This window comes from Schistocerca gregaria, chromosome 1, assembly GCF_023897955.1.
Source record: "Schistocerca gregaria isolate iqSchGreg1 chromosome 1, iqSchGreg1.2, whole genome shotgun sequence".
NCBI lineage: Eukaryota > Metazoa > Arthropoda > Insecta > Orthoptera > Acrididae > Schistocerca > Schistocerca gregaria.
Genome location: NC_064920.1, coordinates 1,139,199,281 through 1,139,220,640, shown reverse-complemented (window position 1 = coordinate 1,139,220,640; position 21,360 = coordinate 1,139,199,281). Strand labels below are relative to the sequence as shown.

At 40.4% G+C, this 21,360-nt stretch overlaps 1 protein-coding gene across 1 annotated transcript in view; it reads left to right on the top strand.

Moving 5' to 3' along the window:
• Positions 1–21,360, top strand: part of LOC126293319 (cell adhesion molecule 1-like) — a 786,156-nt gene that overhangs the window by 677,140 nt on the left and 87,656 nt on the right. Inside the window, exon 3 of the mRNA XM_049986516.1 lies at positions 2,314–2,449. Within this exon, the coding sequence (XP_049842473.1) occupies positions 2,314–2,449 (136 nt within the window). The remainder of the gene's footprint in view (positions 1–2,313; positions 2,450–21,360) is intronic.

Here is a 21,360-nt window from a genome sequence, read left to right as displayed (position 1 = left end):
AATATATTCACACTTTTCATCTGCGTCCCAGATTACACGTTATGAATCACTGGTTTTATCACTTTGCGTTCAGATCTTATGCATAGTTCTTCGAAATGTCGGTGATGACGGGGATCAACGGATGCTGCATAGTACTAAATGTCCTTTGCCCTAGGAACTTTTATTGTTATGTTACCTTCATAAGCACATTCAGTCAGTGGACGATTAAGAATCCATTTCTATCGGAACACAAATGTATCGGTGACATAACAACATTCAGGAAAGCTTACAGTGTCACACGTGTCATAATGCTCAACAATTTTATTGGTCATCAGTTTCCGCTTCCTTTGATGATTTGTCAGAGGAACGGGTTATTCCAAAGTTGAGAAGAAGACTTTGTAAACTTTGATGATGGACTGCTGATTGTCAGCAACGTTTGTATTGATTGTTCCTGGAAACCTTAACTAACTGATTTGATGTGCAGATAATATCTTGCTCTCTTTTCCTCAACTACGTATTTGCAAAATCACTGTCACAAGGCAGGTATGAGTAATCATTGAAACCCATCCGTATGAAATACATTACCTGTGCTGACAGTAGGAGGATTACATGTTCATTGACATTTTGGGAGTTTTGTGTTGTTCCCACCGTCAATGATTTGCCTAGTATGGGGTAAATATACTGATAACAATAGTCCATGTAATGACAAAGGTTGACTTGTTTTGGAATTAATAATGTACAACACTTCATTTGAAGAATTCATTTATAGACTTACCTACCTTTTTACGTGAATCTTTGATCATTCACAAACAACGTTTACGTTCCAAACTAATGACACGCGTTCGAGTCCCAAGCCCCGCAATTGCCATTAGAGTACACCATCAGGACACAGAGTACATAGAGCAAAAAGGCGCTTGTTTACTTGGGGGATTACGAGGTGTGTAGTATATCCAAGATTATTTCGCAACAAAGCTGAAGAAATCGCTGTGAGAACTGGATATCTTGGTCAGATTTTAGAAGTAGAATGATGATCTGTGACAATCAGGTGACAAACATTCTTTCCTGTATTGGTCTATCGTCCACTAGCCCTTCACGGGGGAGAGTGGTCATTGAGCTGTTCATCTTGAGACTCTTAAACTAAAGCAAATAGTGCCGAAATATAGGATTTGGAATAACTGAGATGGAGTACAAGCGATAGTAAAGAAGACGAAGATGTAGGAGACGAGGGAAAAAGGATTCCTGTTGTTGTGAACTATAATGAAAAACTTAGCTCTGGAAGGAGTGGTAAAAGTGAGTTAAGATCAGGGCCGATTGAAGGCCAAAGCAACATAAACAATCGCTCAATAAACAACAAGCAGGATTAATTTGTTTTTTCAGATGAAACCAGTATTGTAATGAGTCCAACCTTGCACACAGGAACAGAAGAGATGTTGAATAATGTTCTTAAAATTATTATTGACTCGTTTTCTGCGAATGGCTTCACCGTCAGTTGAAAAAAGCGCAAAATAATCAGTTCCTCACGTCTAGGGATACTACACGAATGATAAATAAAACAGATGGCGAGGAAGTAATAAACATGGTGCAAACTTAACAGTTCTTAGATCACTATGTTGACAAGAATATAACCTGGTAAAAAGCACATTTTAGAACTCCTAAAACAACATCTTAGTCCAGTCACAATCTAGGAGATCGACAATTCAGTAAGTTGACGTACATTGTATGCTTTTATTCAATAATGTCATCTGGAAAACAGTGTTCTGAGGTAACTTATCTTTAAGAAGGAAAGTCGTCATTGCTCAAAAACGTGCTATAACAATAACATGTTGTTATCACCCACAATTGTCTTGTAGACATCTGACGAAGGAGTTCAGAGATTCACGGAGAGCAAGAGAGGGGTGTAGGTGGGGAGGGTGGTGAAGATTTTCACAACACGATCTTAGCTTTAATAGCTGGCCAGTCGGTCGCTTTTGTAGCTTAAGCTCTTCACGAACAGTTTCATTCATCAGTGACAGCTGTGTAAATGTGGAAACAGCTCACTATTCACAGTACTGCTTTTAAGGATGAAAGCTAGCATGCTAAACGTAGTTATAAGACAATGAAATTCAGCTACAGAATTCTTCATCTTTTAATTTTTTGTGATATTGCTGAACCCATCCATTAGTGAAGAGATGTGTGCTATCTAACAGCCGGTGAACTTGTTAAGCAATACCTACGACAGAGTGCTACTAAGAAAACTAAAGAGACACACAGCTGCAGTATATTCTGACTGGTATTTCATTGCTCGAGCCGCCCTAAACATGCGCCGTTGCTTGATATTTGGCTCACTTGTTGCAGGTGTCACGGTCCAACGAGCACCAGGTGACGTTGACCAACGTGGGGCGAGATCTGACCGGGTACTACAAGTGCGAGGTATCTGCCGACGCGCCCCTCTTCCACACCGTCATCAAGACCGCGCTGATGATCGTCGCAGGTGAGTGACTATATGCACGCTTAAGCTGTAGACGATACCGGCTCTGCCACTTTCAGCTGTTGACACAGAAGTTCATAGTTCGGCAACTGTTAGCGAAGTTGTGTGTCCAATTATTTCACCTTCAGAAACAACCAACCTAGTAGGTTAAAGGAGGACTTCGTGGTTGGCACTGACTTCTAGTCACAATGCTACTCGTCATTTTTCAATTCCTCGGTATTGAATAATGTAGCTGAAAACTTGTTTCAGTAATGTAAGGTTATGAGACCTCCTCCTGTGAATCTTTGACCTTGCCATTGGTATGGAGGCTTGCGTGGTTCAGCGATACAGGTAGGCGTACCGTAGGTGCAACTACAAGGGAGGGGTGTCTATTGACAGGACAGACAAACATGTGGTTCCTAAAGAGGGGCAGATGCCTTTTCAATAGTTGCAGAGGAACAGGTCAGATGATTGACTGATCTGACTTTGTAACATTAACAAAAACGGCCTTGCCAATAATTTACTATCTCTCTGATTATGTGTTGGCGTACAAATCTACATTTCCATCCGACGATGTCTTGCGGGTGCTCCCATTTTGACGCCAGCCAGTGTATGTAAACAGGGTTGACACGTGGACAGTGTTACCTTAAAAGAAACATTACGCAATATCGTATTTAATGGGTAGCTGCCGCCAGAGAATGGCATAATAACTAGAAATCTCAATGATTGTGAAGAAATACATTCAATAACAGTATACGCTAAAAATTATTTTTTTTTCTTAGATATTGTATGTCTGTGAACTTAAACACAGCGAAAACAAAAAACAAAGCTACCTCTACGTATCACTTACGCTATTTCAGGACACGAAACCGGAAAACGAATGACCCAGTGTTACTGCTAAATCTACCGAGCAGACTTGACTGTGAACTTAAACACAGCGAAAACAAAAAACAAAGCTACCTCTACGTATCACTTACGCTACTTCAGGACACGAAACCGGAAAACGAATGACCCAGTGTTACTGCTTCATCTACCGAGCAGACTGCTTCCCGATATTAAACTATCTAACTTTAAACTGCAAAACAACTTGACCTGATTTTCATACGGGCACATTAATCTCTAATTGTTAAGAAGCAATATGAGCTATGACATAGTACCAACTACCAAGCAAACACCCTATCCCAGTAAATTGTTTGTCACTACTAAGTATGTGGAAAAGCGTTTTCAGTATTTGCAGTACGTACTATATATTAAAAAACAATATCTGGTGACATACTAATAATTCAAACGTGTAATCTATGTAAAGAACTGAAATACTAATTGTTCATCATTATATTCTGCAAGTTCAGATTTCTCGTAGTAAATTTTGGCTTAACTATTTCAGGTATTTTCCACTGAAATAAACGAGTATAGCCGGCCGCGGTGGTCTAGCGGTTCAGGCGCTCAGTCCGGAACCGCGCGACTGCTGCGGTCGCAGCTTCGAATCCTGCCTAGGGCATGGATGTGTGTGATGTCCTTAGGTTAGTTAGGTGTAAGTAGTTCGATATTGTAGGGGACTGATGACCACAGATGTTAAGTACCATAGTGCTCAGAGCCATTTGAACCATTTTTTTTAAACGAGTATAAATTAATAATAATGGGAACGGCTGTTGGGGATTGTGGCCAAATCCTGAAAAGGCAAGAAAATCCGTTAACTAGAACTGAGGTCTGTATTATAACGTATGTAATTGCACACCATCTGATTCTTGTCAGAGATCCTGAGCGGCAACAAGTATTTACGGCATAAAAGTCAAGTTAAAACACCAAATCGAAGATAGCGTTAGAAAACAATAGATTGAAACTGACTGCATATATGCAACGGTTAATTAAGTACTTGTATTGAGAGAAAGGCACAATTTGAAAACACACCTGACAAACTTTTCCTTGACGTATGGTTCATCTAATCCTACTAGATCAATGGCTGCATTGTGCCATACCCGTTTCGTTTCATTTTGCTTAGTGGAGGTTCTTCAGTGGCCTGCAATACTTGTTAGATTTTGTGTACAATACCTGAGTTACATAAAAATTTCTCAGAGAACAATTGCACCCAAATTCCAGATGCATACACAATGAAACTATCTGCAGAAAACTGACTGATGTACAGAAAAATGCCCGTAGATAATACTGAAGAAATAACCAAATCCTTTAAAGTAACCACAAGTCAAAAATGCTTCCAATTCGAAAATGAATATTGCTCATAAAAATCTGGCCTTCCAGTGGGAGTCCAGTGTCAGTCAAAACAAATTCATACGATTTTCCGACGGAAAACGATGAACCTGACTGCCTCCACACTGCCGGCGTCTATTAAATGACGTTTGTCAGCGGCAAAGTGTATATAGGTGAAACATGAAGGATTTTTAAGGAATGAATTAAGGAACATGAAAGCCACACGCGAGTAAAACAAAATATGAAATAGGCTGTAGGGAACCATTACGAGAACAGTGCTCCTGACAGCGTTCCCAGTGACGTACCTGTGTGGACTTGGAAGTCCGAGAAGCCACTGAAATTTATAGGAACGCATGTAACGACAATAGAGAAAACGGCTACAGGCTGCCGGCATCGTGGCTCCCCGCCATCAAGCAGGTGAGTTCGCGACTGGGGCGTGTGAGCAATCCAAACAGCGCGCTAGAAGCGATCTCTGCGAGTAGTAATATTTAGGATAAACATTCCCCTCTCATGCTCTGTCCGTTTCGCATCTAGCCAGTTATGTGGGCTCACCAATAGCAGAATAAGGAATTTTAAACAATAACTCTTCTCCAGCATAGGTACCGGAAAAGTTCTCTTTTAACCACTGACTGGGAGCCGGGCCGAGTTTTAACCAACAACCGTCTTCATCCACATTACTTCTCTTACTATCCAACGAGGATGGCCCACCAGTGGTAGCCTATGATTTTCACCCAACAATCCCACTTCTCTAATACGAGGAGAGGATAACTTCCCTTCATTTGTGTAGGCGACAATGGTCTTGAGAGTGCTCAGCTACAGTGGATACCATATAATCCTTAAGAAGGTCCCTGCAGAGGGGTCAAAACGTCGATTGGTTGAAGAAATATGACATGGCCTAACAACTTAGAAGATTTAAAACCTCGTCGGCGAACATAATCATAAACCACACAGAATAAGCAATATTTGATTCAAAAATCACAAAGAAAAAATACAAAACTGTTACTGGCACAAATCGAAGGTTGATATAATCTGTCCGGTAGATGAAATATAAGAAAATATAAATCCGCTTCAGGCAGACAGATACATTGTACGTAAGATACATTATTCACCCTAGAAAAAGAAACACAAAAACAACTACACTTCTTGGATTCAGCAGTAAAGAGAGACGACAGTAAATATGTCTACAGAAAGAGAACAGGACAGAATTATAAATGCGACATCAAACCGTCAACCAAACTACAAACTTGCAAGTCAAATGATACACAGACTGAATAAAATACCACTGAACAGGGAAAGCTATGAAAAAGGATTCGACACAATACAGTTCATAGTCGAAAACAATGGATATAATGCCCATATAATATTACAAAATTCACCACTAATTCTAAACAAAGCAGAACTGAAATGGAATGAAACAGAGGACTCTAGTATAGCAAACTCTGCAGACAGGACAAACACAGACACTACAACTCACACAAACAGACACAACAGGGATCCCATGAAATGACTAAGAAAAAGGAAAGTGTCCGTTTAGACACACAAACATAGACCACTACACCGAATACAAATATGCTAAGTAAACAAGATTACAAATGTCATGTGGAACCAGAGAAATTTCAGTCATACTTGCAAACAACAATATAAACGCCAGAAATATCCCAAGGAGCTAGAGTTTACTGACAGATTGTCAAGGCTACATATCTGTCTGTCTAGGAATGACAGAAATTTCAGAACTATATGAAAACAAATAAGAGACTATACATTTGAAAAGGGCCTTTTTACTTTTGCTGAACACCTAATATAGAAATGAAGTATCTAACAGAGGAAAGGATATGACAATTGTTATGATGAAAAGTTACGATATAAAACTTATTTCGTGGCAGTAAAACTTCCTTATGCAAAGATCCATTTTAAGGATCAGGGATGTAAAATATGGTCAAATTAATATAAGTAACAATGCATTGATCTTGTTAGCTAATAGGACATAATCAGACTGCGAACGTAATACCTTTTTGAAAAAAGAAAAACACACACAAACAAAGCAAATAATATTAAAGTACATTCAGACACCAGAACCAAACAACAGACGGACGTAAAACACAGTGACAGATGGCAACACTACGTACGTTCAAACTTAACAAACCAAAAAAGAGTGGTAAGTCGGAGTGAAATGTGTTCCTAATGAAAACTGAACATCCTTGATACGCAAAATTGTTTTGCGTTCGAACGAACATATTTCTATAAAATTTTGGTTACAAGAGCGTTACGTACCTCTCAATATGTGAAGGAAATTTTTTTGGAAGACTGAAAAGTTGCTTTAGACGTCACTTCACATGTCATTGTAGAAGTCAAACACAATGCTGATATCTTAACTGTAAATGGAAGTGAGGACTTTCAATAAATTGCCCAAAGCGATATGAATGACTACAAAACACACACTTAAAAAACCAAGTTGATCACGTCATAACTGCACATTGTACTCTAAAGCGCCAAGGAACTTGTATAGGCATAAGTATTCAAATAAAAGATATGTAAACAGGCAGAATACGGCGCTGCGGTTGGCAACGCCTATGTAAGAAAACATGTGTCTAACACAGTTGTCACATCGGTTACTGCTGCTACAATGGCAGCGATGAAGTGGGGATTTTCCCGTACGACCATTTCACGAGTGTACCGCGAATATCAGGAATCCGGCAAACATTTGATCTCCGACATCGCTGCGGCCGGAGAAAGATCCTGCAAGAACGGGCCCAATGACGACTAAAAAGAATCGTTCAACAGGAAAGAAGTGCAACCTTCCGCAAATTTCTGCAGATTACAGTGCTGGGGCATCAACAAGTATCAGCGTGCGAGCCATTCAACGAAACATTATCGATATGGGCTTTCGGAGCCGAAGGCCCTCTCGCGTACCCTTGGTGACTGCACGACACAAAGCTTTAAACCTCGCCTGGACCTGTCAACATCAACACTGGACTGTTGGTGGCTGGAAATATGTTGCCCAGTAGGTCGAGTATCGTTTGAAATTGTGTAGAGCAGATGGACGTGTACGGGTGTGGAGACAACCTCATGAATCCATGGACTCTGAATGTTAGCAGTCTCCATACTGGTATGGGGTGCGCCAGCTGGAGTGATATGAGACCCCTGATGCATCTAGATATGACTCTGACAGGTGACTCGTACGTAAGCATCCTGTCTGGTTAGCTGCATCCATTCATGTCCGTTGTGCTTTCCGATGGACTTGGACAATTCCAGCAGGACAGTGCTTCATGCCACACGTCCAAAATTGCTACAGGGAGGCTCCAGGAACTTTCTTCTGAGTTAAAACACTTCCAAATGTCACAGAACTCCCCAGACATGAACATATCCATGGACAGCCCTGCAGGATATACAGTGCCAATTCCCTCCAGCATTACTTCAGACATTATTGGAGGCCATGCCGCGTCGTGTTGCGGACCTTCTGCTTGCTCGCAAGGGCCCTACGCGATATTAGGCAGGTATACTAGTTTCTTTGGCTCTTCGGTGAATAATATCACTTCTAAACGCCAAGTCAATGACACTTTTGATGTGGCCCACAGGTTCACCAGCATGGTAGCAGTGTTCTGCCAAGTGTAACGACGCACTGGTTTCGTAGATAATTAATTGTAAATGACAGATAGCATTTTGATGATAGAGAGTCTGTCATGCAATGTTGACTGTATGCTCCTGGATTGTTGTTTAAGGAAGTCTGGTATTCTCGTGGCATGTGTTTTATATTTCCTGAAGAAATACACGTCTAGAGGTCGAGTATATTAATTAGTGTGAGATGGAATTATTTTAAAACTAAATCTTAACACCAAGAGGCTTCCAACAATACTTGTCCATCCTTGTATACAGAATAGGAGTCGCGAAGTATTAAGGCAAAATTTTTCTATTTCCCTATACACAAGGAGTCAAGTCTTTCCATTTTGTTCGTAGAAGCAAATAGAGTTGTCTGCCTATCTTCCGTCCACTGATACTGCAACATCGAACTTGTGTCTGTGTCACAAGCTGCGACATGGTCACGAATTTAACAGTGACCCGAATATAGAATAAATTTCCTGTTTTGATGTCAATGGTCACAATTTTTTTCTTTAGACTACCTATTTACATGTCTTAATGTGCTCGAGCCATAGTCATATCATCAAATTCGAAACGCAAAATCAGCGCAAGCATCGTTATATATATATATATATATATATATATATATATATATATATATATATATATATATATATATATTGCCTTTAAATATGTCTGCTTGTGTCTGTGTATGTGCGGATGGATATGTGTGTGTGTGTGCGAGTGTAAACCTGTCCTTTTTTTCCCCTAAGGGAAGTCTTTCCGCTCCCGGGATTGGAATGACTCCTTACCCTCTCCCTTAAAACCCACATCCTTTCGTCTTTCCCTCTCCTTCCTGAAGAAGCAACCATCGGTTGCGAAAGCTAGTAATTCTGTGTGTGTGTTTGTGTGTTTTGTTCATGTGCCTGTCTGCCGGCGCTTTCCCGCTTGGTAAGTCTTGGAATCTTTGTTTTTAATATATATATATATATATATATATATATATATATATATATATATATATATATTACAGAAGAATACTGAAGATAAGGTGGATAGATCACGTAACTAATGAGGAGGTATTGAATAGGATTGGGGAGAAGAGAAGTTTGTGGCACAACTTGACTAGAAGAAGGGATCGGTTGGTAGGACATGTTTTGAGGCATCAAGGGATCACAAATTTAGCATTGGAGGGCAGCGTGGAGGGTAAAAATCGTAGAGGAAGACCGAGAGATGAGTACACTAAGCAGATTCAGAAGGATGTAGGTTGCAGTAGGTACTGGGAGATGAAGCAGCTTGCACAGGATAGAGTAGCATGGAGAGCTGCATCAGACCAGTCTCAGGACTGAAGACAACAACAACAACATATATATATATATATATATATATAGTGGTATGGGCAGGAGTCATCTTGTCAGCAGCGCTACTCTTCCAGAGCAACCGGTGACAAATATATTAAAAAAAATGAAGCATCTGCTAAAGACGCAGGACAAATGAAGTAAGGGAAGACTGGAAATAGCCTGAAATCTTACGATAATTCTCATTTATTGTTCCGTCTGGGTTGCATGTTTTGAATTAAAGTACATGTTTCGATCACTATTGATCGATTTAAGTGATTGCGTCAGCGAAACACGTTGCCTATTCAGAACCAAATATCAGAGTCCTGTTTGAACACTATTGTCTTATTGACTTACTCATTCACAGAAGTGAAAGTTAAGAAAAGAAAAAATACATAGAATAAGTTTATTAATTTTGAAAGGAGGTACGTTCAAGAATATTTTCTATACTGAAGTACTAATTCCCCCAAAACATTGGTAAAATACATTGAAAGATAGTAGCAGACAGAGGTTAAATAGAAAGGAAATTCGTAACGTTTGTTTATGTACAATACTTGTATATCCAATAAAATTACGCCTCCAATTATGGCGTTTGGTGTAGGTAGTGATAAACTCAAATTAAAATACACGTTAGTAGTATTCCTAAAATCGTTCTTGACAAATTCCAAACATGCTACAAATAACTCACCACAATCTGCCAAAAGATTTAATTTTTATTATTCTGCGATTACTTTCAACCATGAGGTTATCTTGTAGAATACCATCTTTAAAACATTGTAAAGGTTCTGCCATACGATGTGTGCAAGGTTGGAACCGGCTGCACAGTAATAAAAAACAATATTTGTAGCAGGTTCTCGTTATTTTAAAACAAAAGATAATCTAGTGTTATATGACAGTAGATACCGGTGGTAGTAACGAGGACTCCGACACTTAACGTTTACTTAAATGAAATGTACGTAGTTTCATACAGAAATGTGAAACTAGAGGTTAATGATCATATGGATTTCGGAAGTCATTAAAATGTAATAGGTTTGGATTGTCTGGTTTTAAGTAATTGGTTTTAGGTAATGGTAGTCATTGTCTCCACCATGATACACAGCACGTGGAAGGTGCAGCGGAGAATATGCTTTTTAAGTCACCGCTTTTAACCCTATAGGCAGCAATGACTAAATTATAGGTATTTTTTTTCTGTCACGAAAATTATCCGTTAATAAACATGTGCCAAGTGACACTGAGTATGGCATTGAATTGATCATACACGGTGCCTGACTTACTTCATACTATAATTGGTTTGGCAGCTTTGCAGCAAAAACGTACTTGTTAATGAGAATTATAACTGTATGCTGTTGTATAATTAGACATAACTTCATAATAAGTGCGTCAAGCGCGCTGTTGATTGACTCACACGTGTTCACTGAACGACCACCAGACGACTGTCATTCATTGCTTCTGTTTCGGTTGTTTTGAGTTTGTTTGTTATTAGTCGATACATAACCTATTTTCGTTCTTCAAAATGGCTCTGAGCACTATGGCATTAACATCTATGGCCATCAGTCCCCTAGAACTTAGAACTACTTAAAACTAACTGACCTAAGGACATCACAAAACACACAGTCATCATGATGCAGATTTCATTCTTCCTTAAACGTTTTCCGGCCGCTGTGACCGATCGGTTCTGGGCGCTTCAGTCCGGAGACACGAGGTTGCTACTGTCGCAGGTTCCAATCCTTCCTCGGGAATGGATGTGTGTGATATCCTTAGGTTGGTTTGGTTTACTTAGTTCTAAGTCTATGGGACTGATGACCGCAGATGTTAAGTCCCATAATGCTTAGAGCCATTGGAATCTTAAACATTTGCGGGTTCTTCGTATTCATAATAATTGGAGAAAATTTTAAAGAAAAATATTTTCAGCAGTGACTTTAAGGTTTTAATATGAAATGAAATATTACAGCGTGTTGAGTGTACATTACATCAATCGCAACGAGATAACAACGTTAAAGGGACAGCTGTTTTGGAAGATGGGAAAACTGTAGAGAAACTACCGGTAAACATACAGCTGAATGTCATCATTATTTGATATAAAAATAGCAGCTGCTGTCCCCGAAACACCCGTCAGAACGCGAACGTACATGAATTATACGTGACACACCAGGAAAATGGGACTAATTCGCAAGTTTAGAGTGGAGCGTGGTACGGTGCCGTAGGATAGACAAAGGGGTAGAGTGACTGATTGAGTTCAGTAACATTTATGTAATTCACTTCTAATACGCACCATTTCATATAACAGCTCTTATCGAAGCAGGACCATACACACAGATAATCATTAGAAAACAGTCATTTTACAGAACATAATGGCCCACTTTACAAACCAGCACATTAGCAGAAGTAAATTACTCTTCAGTAATATGTGGCTTTTATCACATGCTTCAGACTGAGATAAGAAGTGGATACCAAAGAAGTGGAAATACATTAAATAGAAAATTCAAGAACCCTGCCATCGGATCGTCACATTGTGTACCGTGATTCGTCAATGCACATTACCTTTTTCCACAGTAGAATCGACCAAGGTTTACGCACATTAGATCGAGAGAGATGTCGTTTGGCATTAAACGGCGTGATGTTTGGCTTATCAGCAGCTGCTAGACCGTGAAATCCCAGTTTTCTCACCTCCTGCCTAACCGTAATAGTACTTGCAGTGGATTCTGATGCATTTTGGAATCCCTGTGTGATTGCCTGAATAGATATCTATTACACATTACCACCCTCTTTAACTGTCGGCGGTCTCTGCCAGTCGACAGACGAGGTCGGCCTGACGCTTTTGTGATGTGCGAGTCCCTTCACGTTTCCACTTCACTATCACATCGGAAACAGTGGACCTAGGGATGTTTAGGAATGTGGAAAACTCGCGTACAGGCGTATGGCACAAGTCACACTCAATCACCTGACCACGTCCGAAGTCCGTGAGTTCCGCGTAGCGCCCCATTCCGCTCTCTCACGATAGCTAATGACTACTAAGGTCACTGGTATGGAGTACCTTGCTGTAGGTGGCAGCACAATGCGCCTAATATGAAAACTTAGGTTTTTGTGCGTGTTCGGATACTTTTGATCACTTAGTGTACCTCATACCAAAGTTTTCCCATACAGTTCTTTGGCATCCAAATCAGAGCTTAGTTCAAAAATATAAAATATAACAACATCTCATACTGCACTTGAAACAGGGCGGAGCTAGAAACGAGGGCCAAGCACTTCCAAGAACAAATAGCGAGCCTCAAACCCTTACTGTAGGTTAGACTTAATGGCTTGATGGAGGTATGCAGCCATAACCACAATCAATATAAACATGCCTCTGAAATTGGTGATAGGCTGCTGAAATGCAAGAGATCTAGATGGCAGTAACTCCTTTATTGTGCTGACGCGTTTCGGACAAAGACCAACAACAGAGTGCGTGGTAAGAAATTCAATACCAATAACAGTATAAACAGGGACATAGCATTTCAGCTTGTTGAAAACGAGTAGAGGGACTAAACAAAAGTAAATACTTACCACTTCTTACAAAAGAAGTTATAGTAGGTGCATAATGAGGCCCATCCATACAAAACTGGCGAGCAACATTTGTTGTCAAATCCAACAGGTGACGTATATTAGTCGGAAACAAAACATGAAGTGAGACTGGTTCACTACGGAGCGATAATGAAAGTGTACAGTAAATAAGCTGAGCGCCCTCTACATCGGATGATACGTTATAAGTTCAAGAAGTAAAATAATCAAAACCAGTTTTTATTTGTTGTCAGTTTTGATTAAAATTATGAAAACGTCTATATACAAGTAGAGTCAACCCAAACATTCTAGTTTCTCTTCAAACAAATCCGTTACAGTTGTCAGACGAAAACTTATGATACTTCCGTTAGAGAACCTGAAGGCATTAGAGAACCAGAGCTTCGAATGCATGAAGTCAAGGGCTAATTTATAAGGAATTTCACAATACTTAGATAGCGGCCTTAATAGAAAACTGTTGAAGTTAACGTAAAACTAAAAAGGTCGTTTTTTTAATTTTGATTCACTATTACATTTAGGAAGAAATCGGAAAATCATTTGTGACAGCTCGCTACCCGCTCATTTATCGAAATAGTCACATTTTCCTGATAGCTCACGTAAATTTCAGTCCCTTCCAAAATATCTAGTAATGTATCTTTACTATAACACTGCAGGATAGACAAGTCATTGTTAGTGCTTCTTAAGCAATACTTCAATTCCCTTAGATGGTCTGCAAATACACTACCATTACTAGGAGATACATGCTCACGGAACCTGACCCTGAAGTCCTTCGCACACGAGCCGCAATTGAAATTGTAGACCTTTTCTCTGCTAAACTTATCAATCGCTGGCACCTAACTGTGTCGCATTATTTTTCCCTAATTATTATACGTATGGAATTCCACTGTGACGTTGACTTTACGGAACGCACTAGCAATTTCATCTGGCTCAGGACCGTAGCAGGAGAGTGAGATGTACTTTTTCATCATCGGCTCTCCACTATCCCAAAATTCCTTTCCACCTTTATTAATCACCGCTTTCCAGACTTCCTGATTTCCACTACAGTCGAACGACTTCCTACACCTACTGTAATAATTTGTCTCCTTTTCAATAACCTCCTTAGTAGTGCCTAATTTTGCTACACGATAAAATGCGGAATTCAAAAACACGCTGGATAACTTAAATCCTTTGCAGTGATCAAGTCAGTAGCTATCGGCTTACGGTAAATATCAATCTTCAGTCTCTGTCAAATCCTAGTGCTTTGCAAGTCTAGGAAAATAATTGTACCCTCTAATTCTCTTTCCATCGTAAAATCCATGTTTTTGTGCAATGTATTAAAAGTATTTCAAAGCTCATGACATCGTCACCCTTGACGACCGTAAAGATGTTATCAACGTATCTACGAAGCTCAGCGTACATGAACATCAAAATTCAACAACACCATAACGAAGAGGGTACCACGCCAGGATGACGTTAATCGAACAAGCAAATTCTACGTTCGAACTGAGGCCACAGAACCTCTGTACACGAGCGAAATTTCTATTATATGAAAGTACAAAATTCGCCTCCCCGGGCAACATTCTAACGGCCAGCAACAACTTCCGTTTCATGAGCACACACGGCCACAACATTCAGCGTGCTCGCTTTCACTTTCCAAGCACCGCGCACGGACACATAAACCACTCCTAGCCTGAAAAGTCGCCAACGCAGTTGGAAGGAAGCAGGGCCAACTTCTGCTGCAAGTGCAACCCTACGCTCCCAGTGCCGTATATGGCACAACAAGAAATAAGGTAATTTTCTTTTTCGAATGAATGCTATGTATCTAGGCACCTGAAGAGAGTGACTGTACCACCGAAACAGGTCGTAAATAAATCACTGAAACTCGTCGTAAACCTACTGCTGAAGTTATTATCATTAATAGTCATAAACACAGAGGCTGGTAACACAATACCAATCACAAGATAAATATACATAAAATGAGGGATATTCTTTGCCCCAGAATATCAGCTGTCGTAAGTATTGCGAGTAGCAGTGCTAACTGTGCAGCTAGTCTACGTCTACGTCAGCGCTGATTCTCTCCGAATCACCGTCAAGTGCATGACAGCTGGAAGTTTCCATTGTACGAAGTAGCAGTAGTTCTTCCGTGCCATTCGCGGATGGATCGCTGCAAGAAAGATTGCTTAAATTCTTCTTTGTGAGCTGTAATTAATCTAGTCAAGTCTAAACATAAGGCCTTTATAATATGCCTAGGTCCGCCACCTAATATTGGCTCTTCCAACATTGTAAGTAGGATATCGTGGAACAGTTAGAATGTACAAACAAATTTCGGGCTTTCAGCCGGTCGTCGTTCAATACGTCGCACGATATTTCAACTGGGCACCTGCCAGCCATCTTCAGGTGAGCCGTCGCAGACTGGCGAAAACGTCCTCCGTTCCGGAGTATATAGCGTACGGTAAGTATTCTGCGCATGCGTCGAAAACTTGACAGATGAACCACACTGCCCGCCGGCAGCGCCCTCGCTGGTGGAATAGCGGAACTCAGTCGCCCTCTGCGTTGCTGTTTCCCACGGCCGTCGACGCACTCTGTCATGTTCGATTTGAGCAACTCGTGGAGATGATGGGATTCCATGCACTGTCCAGCTGGTATCCGCTGTCACGGTTTAACATATTTTCCACCAGTCGTATTTCTACGGATTATTTAATAATGGAGTCCCAGAAAGACGTTGCTGTGGACATAATCACTGTTTTCTTATACTCCACTGAATGTCCAGTAGAAATACAATGTTTAGGAATAGCGGACTTACTTAGCTGAAAAAGGCGGGTGTAACGTTGATGTTCAGCGCATCGTTCTTTCACGGTGCGAGTGGTTTGACCTATGTAAGCCATACCACATTGGCACGGTATCTTGTAAATACCGGCCTTTCGTAGTAACAGATTATCCCTAACTGATCCCAAAAGGTCCGTAATCTTCGATGGTGGGCGGAAAAACACTTTTACCTGAAATTTTCGGAGGATTCTTGCTATTTTAAACGAAGTGTTTCCAAAGAAAGAAAGAAATGCTAAATATTATTCCGGCATGTTCTCTTCTTTATTCACTTCCTGCTTCATAGTTTTAACTGTTAGTGCCCTGTTAATCTGCCGGATGGAATACCCATTTTCGCTGAATACTGTCTTTAGATGGGCGAGTTCTTGAGGTAAGATATCTAGATCCGAGACAGTATAAGCTCTATGATCAAGTGTTTTAAGCAAACTTATGGTTTGCGATGGGTGATGGCAACTCGATGCTTGCAGGTACAAATCAGTATGAGTGGGTTTCCGGTAAACTAATGCCCTAGAGAACCATCATTCTTCCTTCGAACCAGGTCATCCAAGAAAGGCAAACAACCATCTTTCTCTATTTCCATGGTGAACCGCATGTTGCTATGAATGGAGTTTAGGTGATGTGGAAACTCCATTAATTTATCTTCTCCATGAGGCCACTCTATGAAAGTGTCATCCACATACCTCCAAAAAACTGTTGGTTTCAGGGCAGCTGATTCAAGCGCTCTCTCTTCAAAATCCTCCACAAAAAGCTTGGCCACCAAAGTAGACAGGGTGCTACCCATGGCGACACCGTCAATCTGTTCAAAATATTCCTGATTATATTCACAGTAAGGATGTATTTCGAAGCGTCTGCCAATTTATGTTTATCGGCATTTGCACGACTTTTTGCTGTGTATCATATAGACTTGTGACCTCCATGCCGTCCTTCTTTGTATACTTTCAGTTTCCGTCTGCCCTATCTGATACAGACCGTGGAATTGTCGAACGAGTGGTTCGAATCAGTCGCGTTTGAGGAGTGTTTACATTTTCCCATTGTCCTACAAGTGAACCGTGGTGTGTTACCTGCGACTGAACCTATGTAACAGTTTCATTTACAAACTCACACAGTTACCGGCTATTGTATGATTGCTGAATGCCACGTGTAACTCATTGGTATTGTGGTACTCCGTACAAATTTTTTACTTGTGTGCTGTGCACAGTTTTACATTTCTGAATATATTAAGCAAGTTTCCAATCTGTTCAATACTTTGAGATCTTATCAAAATATGACGGAATATTTGAAATGAGTGTCTCATTACTACGTTACAGATAACTGCATAATTTGGCTAATGGTCTGTGGTTATCATTGCCTGTCATGTCATGGTAAACAGTTTGAACAGCAGTTATCCTAAAGAATTCCTCTCGGGTAGGCATATATTTACTTTTATGAACAGAAAACTCCCCCGTGGCACAACTATTGTCACTCCTACATCTGTCCAATGAGTTTCCATCCAAGACAGTCAGCGGCGCTCCACCTACCAAGAAATTTTCAGCCTGGTTATAAATTTTGTTCAGTGTCTGATAAAATACTACTTTCTTTAAAATGGTTGGTGTCGTATTCTCGAAAGCCAAAAATAGCTGCGTCCAACCGATTTCCTTAATCTATGATTGTAAAGTGTGACGTTAGAATCGGACACTTGCGGTTTTCATGATCGATGTTTGTATAGTTCTCGTAAATTACTCCGTATGACTTTAGAATATTACGTAAGAGCCTGTCACCTAATTCGCAATATCCATTAACATCAATGCATAGATTTTTATCGGACAGGTGATAAGGACAAAAACAGCATGCAACGTCTTTCGAGGAGGCAGTAACTGCATCCTTAAACTTGCGGAATGACAAGCGTGGACCCACCAGTCGGTACCCAAAGCACTTGGTACAATGACAAGCGTGGACCCACCAGTCGGTACCCAAAGCACTTGGTACAATAAAAGGCCCTTGTTTTACATTTCACTTGGTACATAGTGGTAACAGTTTCAATTCAGTGGTAAATGTGTCAGCACCAGAACTCAACGAGCCTTCACAGAAGCCACTAATTCTAAATGATCTTTTAACAGATGAGCCCAACAGAATATTAAAAAGAATGCTGACACGATGGACGACACAAGCGAAACGCCGGTATAGTTGCGTCTCTGCTTAATATCTAAACCCACAAGACTCTCCAGTGCCATATAAATCACACAGGCAATCGCGACCAGAAGGCTATCAGCGCTTATCTACCACTGTGTACACAGCTAGATAAGAAGTTCTTCTTATCAGTACCAAATGTGGGAGACGTCTTAACAGTTCGATATAAGCTTTGTTCATCTGATCTAACCTCATCTTGATCTGTTGTTAATGTAATGGTTACAAATATAAAATACACCAATTAAAATCACCGTATACACGCCTGTTCATATTTATACAAACAGCAGACGAACTACGAACGCGTTTATTGGTTCAGTTGCCATTAGCTACACTTCTGTCCTCAATCAACACCCTGCGTCTCTATTTGCAACTTTTTAGCCGAATGTGTGGATCCTCCACACTTTCACCTCACATATAAAATCAAGCACAACACTTCCTGTAGTAATCGATCGCTCAACTGCAAAACGTGTTTTATGGAAGACTACTTTCCTTCTCCCAACCTTCATGGCCAAGAATGAGTCAACGGAACTGTTACTAAGGGTTTCTAAACTACTTCTTACTTTACGTCTTCCTGGGGCACATAGGCATGTGGTTCCAGGGCGCCAATTCGATTTCTTATACAATAGTCAATTGAAATTTACATGATTCGTGATGTGAAGTGAAGAATTTAAATGCAGTTTGCATGTATGTAGGATATGTTGTCCCACACTTTTTTTTTGGTCATCAGTCTGCTGACTGGTTTGATGCAGCTCGCCACGAATTCCTTTCCTGTGCTAACCTCTTCATCTCAGAGTAGCACTTGCAACCTACGTCCTCAATTATTTGCTTGACGTATTCCAATCTCTGTCTTCCTCTACAGTTTTTGCCCTCTACAACTCCCTCTAGTACCATGGACGTCATTCCCTCATGTCTTAGCAGATGTCCTATCATCCTGTCCCTTCTGCTTACCAGTGTTTTCCACATATTTCCTTTCCTCTCCGATTCTGCGTAGAACCTCCTCGTTCCTTACCTTATCAGTCCACCTAATTTTCAACATTCGTCTATAGCACCACATCTCAAATGCTTCGATTCTCTTCTGTTCCGGTTTTCCCACAGTCCATGTTTCACTACCATACAATGCTGTACTCCAGACGTACATCCTCAGAAATTTCTTCCTCAAATTAAGGCCGGTATTTGATATTATTAGACTTCTCTTGGCCAGAAATGCCTTTTTGCCATAGCGAGTCAGCTTTTGATGTCCTCCTTGCTCCGTCCGTCGTTGGTTATTTTACTGCCTAGGTAGCAGAATTCCTTAACTTCATTGATTTCGTGACCATCAATCCTGATGTTAAGTTTCTCGCTGTTCTCATTTGAACTACTTCTCATTACCTTTGTCTTTTCCGATTTACTCTCAAACCATACAGTGTACTCATTAGAATGTTCATTCCGTTCAGCAGCTCATTTAATTCCTCTTCACTTTCACTCAGGATAGCAATGTCATCAGCGAATCGTATCATTGATATCCTTTCACCTTGTACTTTAATTCCACTCCTGAACCTTTCTCTTATTTCCATCATTGCTTCCTCGATGTACAGATTGAAGAGTAGGGGCGAAAGGCTACATCCTTGTCTTACACCCTTCTTAACAGAAGCACTTCGTTCTTGATCGTCCATTCTTATTATTCCCTCTTGGTTGTTGTACATATTGTATATGACCCGTCTCTCCCTATAGCTTACCCCTACTTTTTACAGAATCTCGAACAACTTCCACCATTTTATATTGTCGAACGCTTTTTCCAGGTCGACAAACCCCATGAACGTGTCTTGAGTTTTCATTATCCTTGCTTCCATTATTAGCCGTAACGTCAGAATTGCCTGTCTCGTGCCTTTACTTTTCCTAAAGCCAAACTGATCGTCAACTAGCGCATTATCAATTTTCTTTTCCAGTCATCTGTATATTATTATTATAAGCAGCTTCGATGCATGAGCTGTTAAGCTGATTGAGCGATAATTCTCGCACTCGTCAGCTCTTGCCGTCTTCGGAATTGTGCGGATGATGCTTTTCCGAAAGTCAGATGGTATGTCTCCAGACTCATATATTCTACACACCAACGTGAATATTCGTGTTGTTGCCACTTCCCCTAAAGATTTTAGAAATTCCGATGGAATGTTATCTATCCCTTCTGCCTTATTTGACCGTAAGTCCTCCAAAGCTCTTTTAAATTCCGATTCTAATACTGGATCCCCAATCTCTTCTAAATCGACTCCTGTTTCTTCTTGTATCACATCAGACAAATCTTCACCCTCATAGAGGCTTTCAATGTATTCTTTCCACCTATCTGCTCTCTGCATTTAACAGAGGAATTCCCGTTGCACTCTTAATGTTAGCAACGTTGCTTTTAATGTCACCAAAGGTTGTTTTGACTTTCCTGTATGCTGAGCCTGTCCTTCCAACAATCATATCTTTTTCGATGTCTTAACATTTTTCCTGCAGCCATTTCGTCTTAGCTTCCCTGCACTTCATATTTATTTCATTCCTCAGCGACTTGTATTTCTGTATTCCTGATTTTCCCGGAACATATTTGTACTTCCTCCTTTCATCAATCAACTGAAGTATTTCTTCATTTACCCATGGTTTCTTCGCAGCTACCTTCTTTGTACCTATCTTTTCCTTCCCAACTTCTGTGATGGCCCTTTTTAAAGATGTCCATTCCTCTTCAACTGTACTGCCTACTGCGCTATTCCTTATTGCTGTATCTATAGCGTTAGAGATTTTCAAACGTATTTCGTCATTCCTTACAAATTGCGTATCCCACTTATTTGCGTATTGATTCTTCCTGACTAATGTTTTGAACTTCAGCCTACTCTTCATCACTACTTTATTGTGATCTGAGTCTATATCTGCTCCTCGGTACGCCTTACAGTCCAGTATCTGATTTCGGAATCTCTGTCTGACCATGATGTAATTTAATTGAAATCTTCCCGTATCTTCCGGCTTTTTCCAAGTATACCTCCTCCTCTTGTGATTCTTGAACAGAGTATTGGCTATTACTAGCTGAAACTTGTTACAGAACTCCATTATTCTTTCTCCTCTTTCACTCCTTGTCCCAAGCCCATATTCTCCTGTAACGTTTTCTTCTACTCCTTCCCCTACAACTGCATTCCAGTCGCCCTTGACTATTAGATTTTCGTTCCCCTTTACATACTGCATTACCCTTTCAATATCCTTTCGTTGATTATTCAATCTTTTTCTCATGGTAACCTCCCCCTTAGCAGTCCCCTCCCACAGATCCGAATTGGGGACTATTCCGAAATC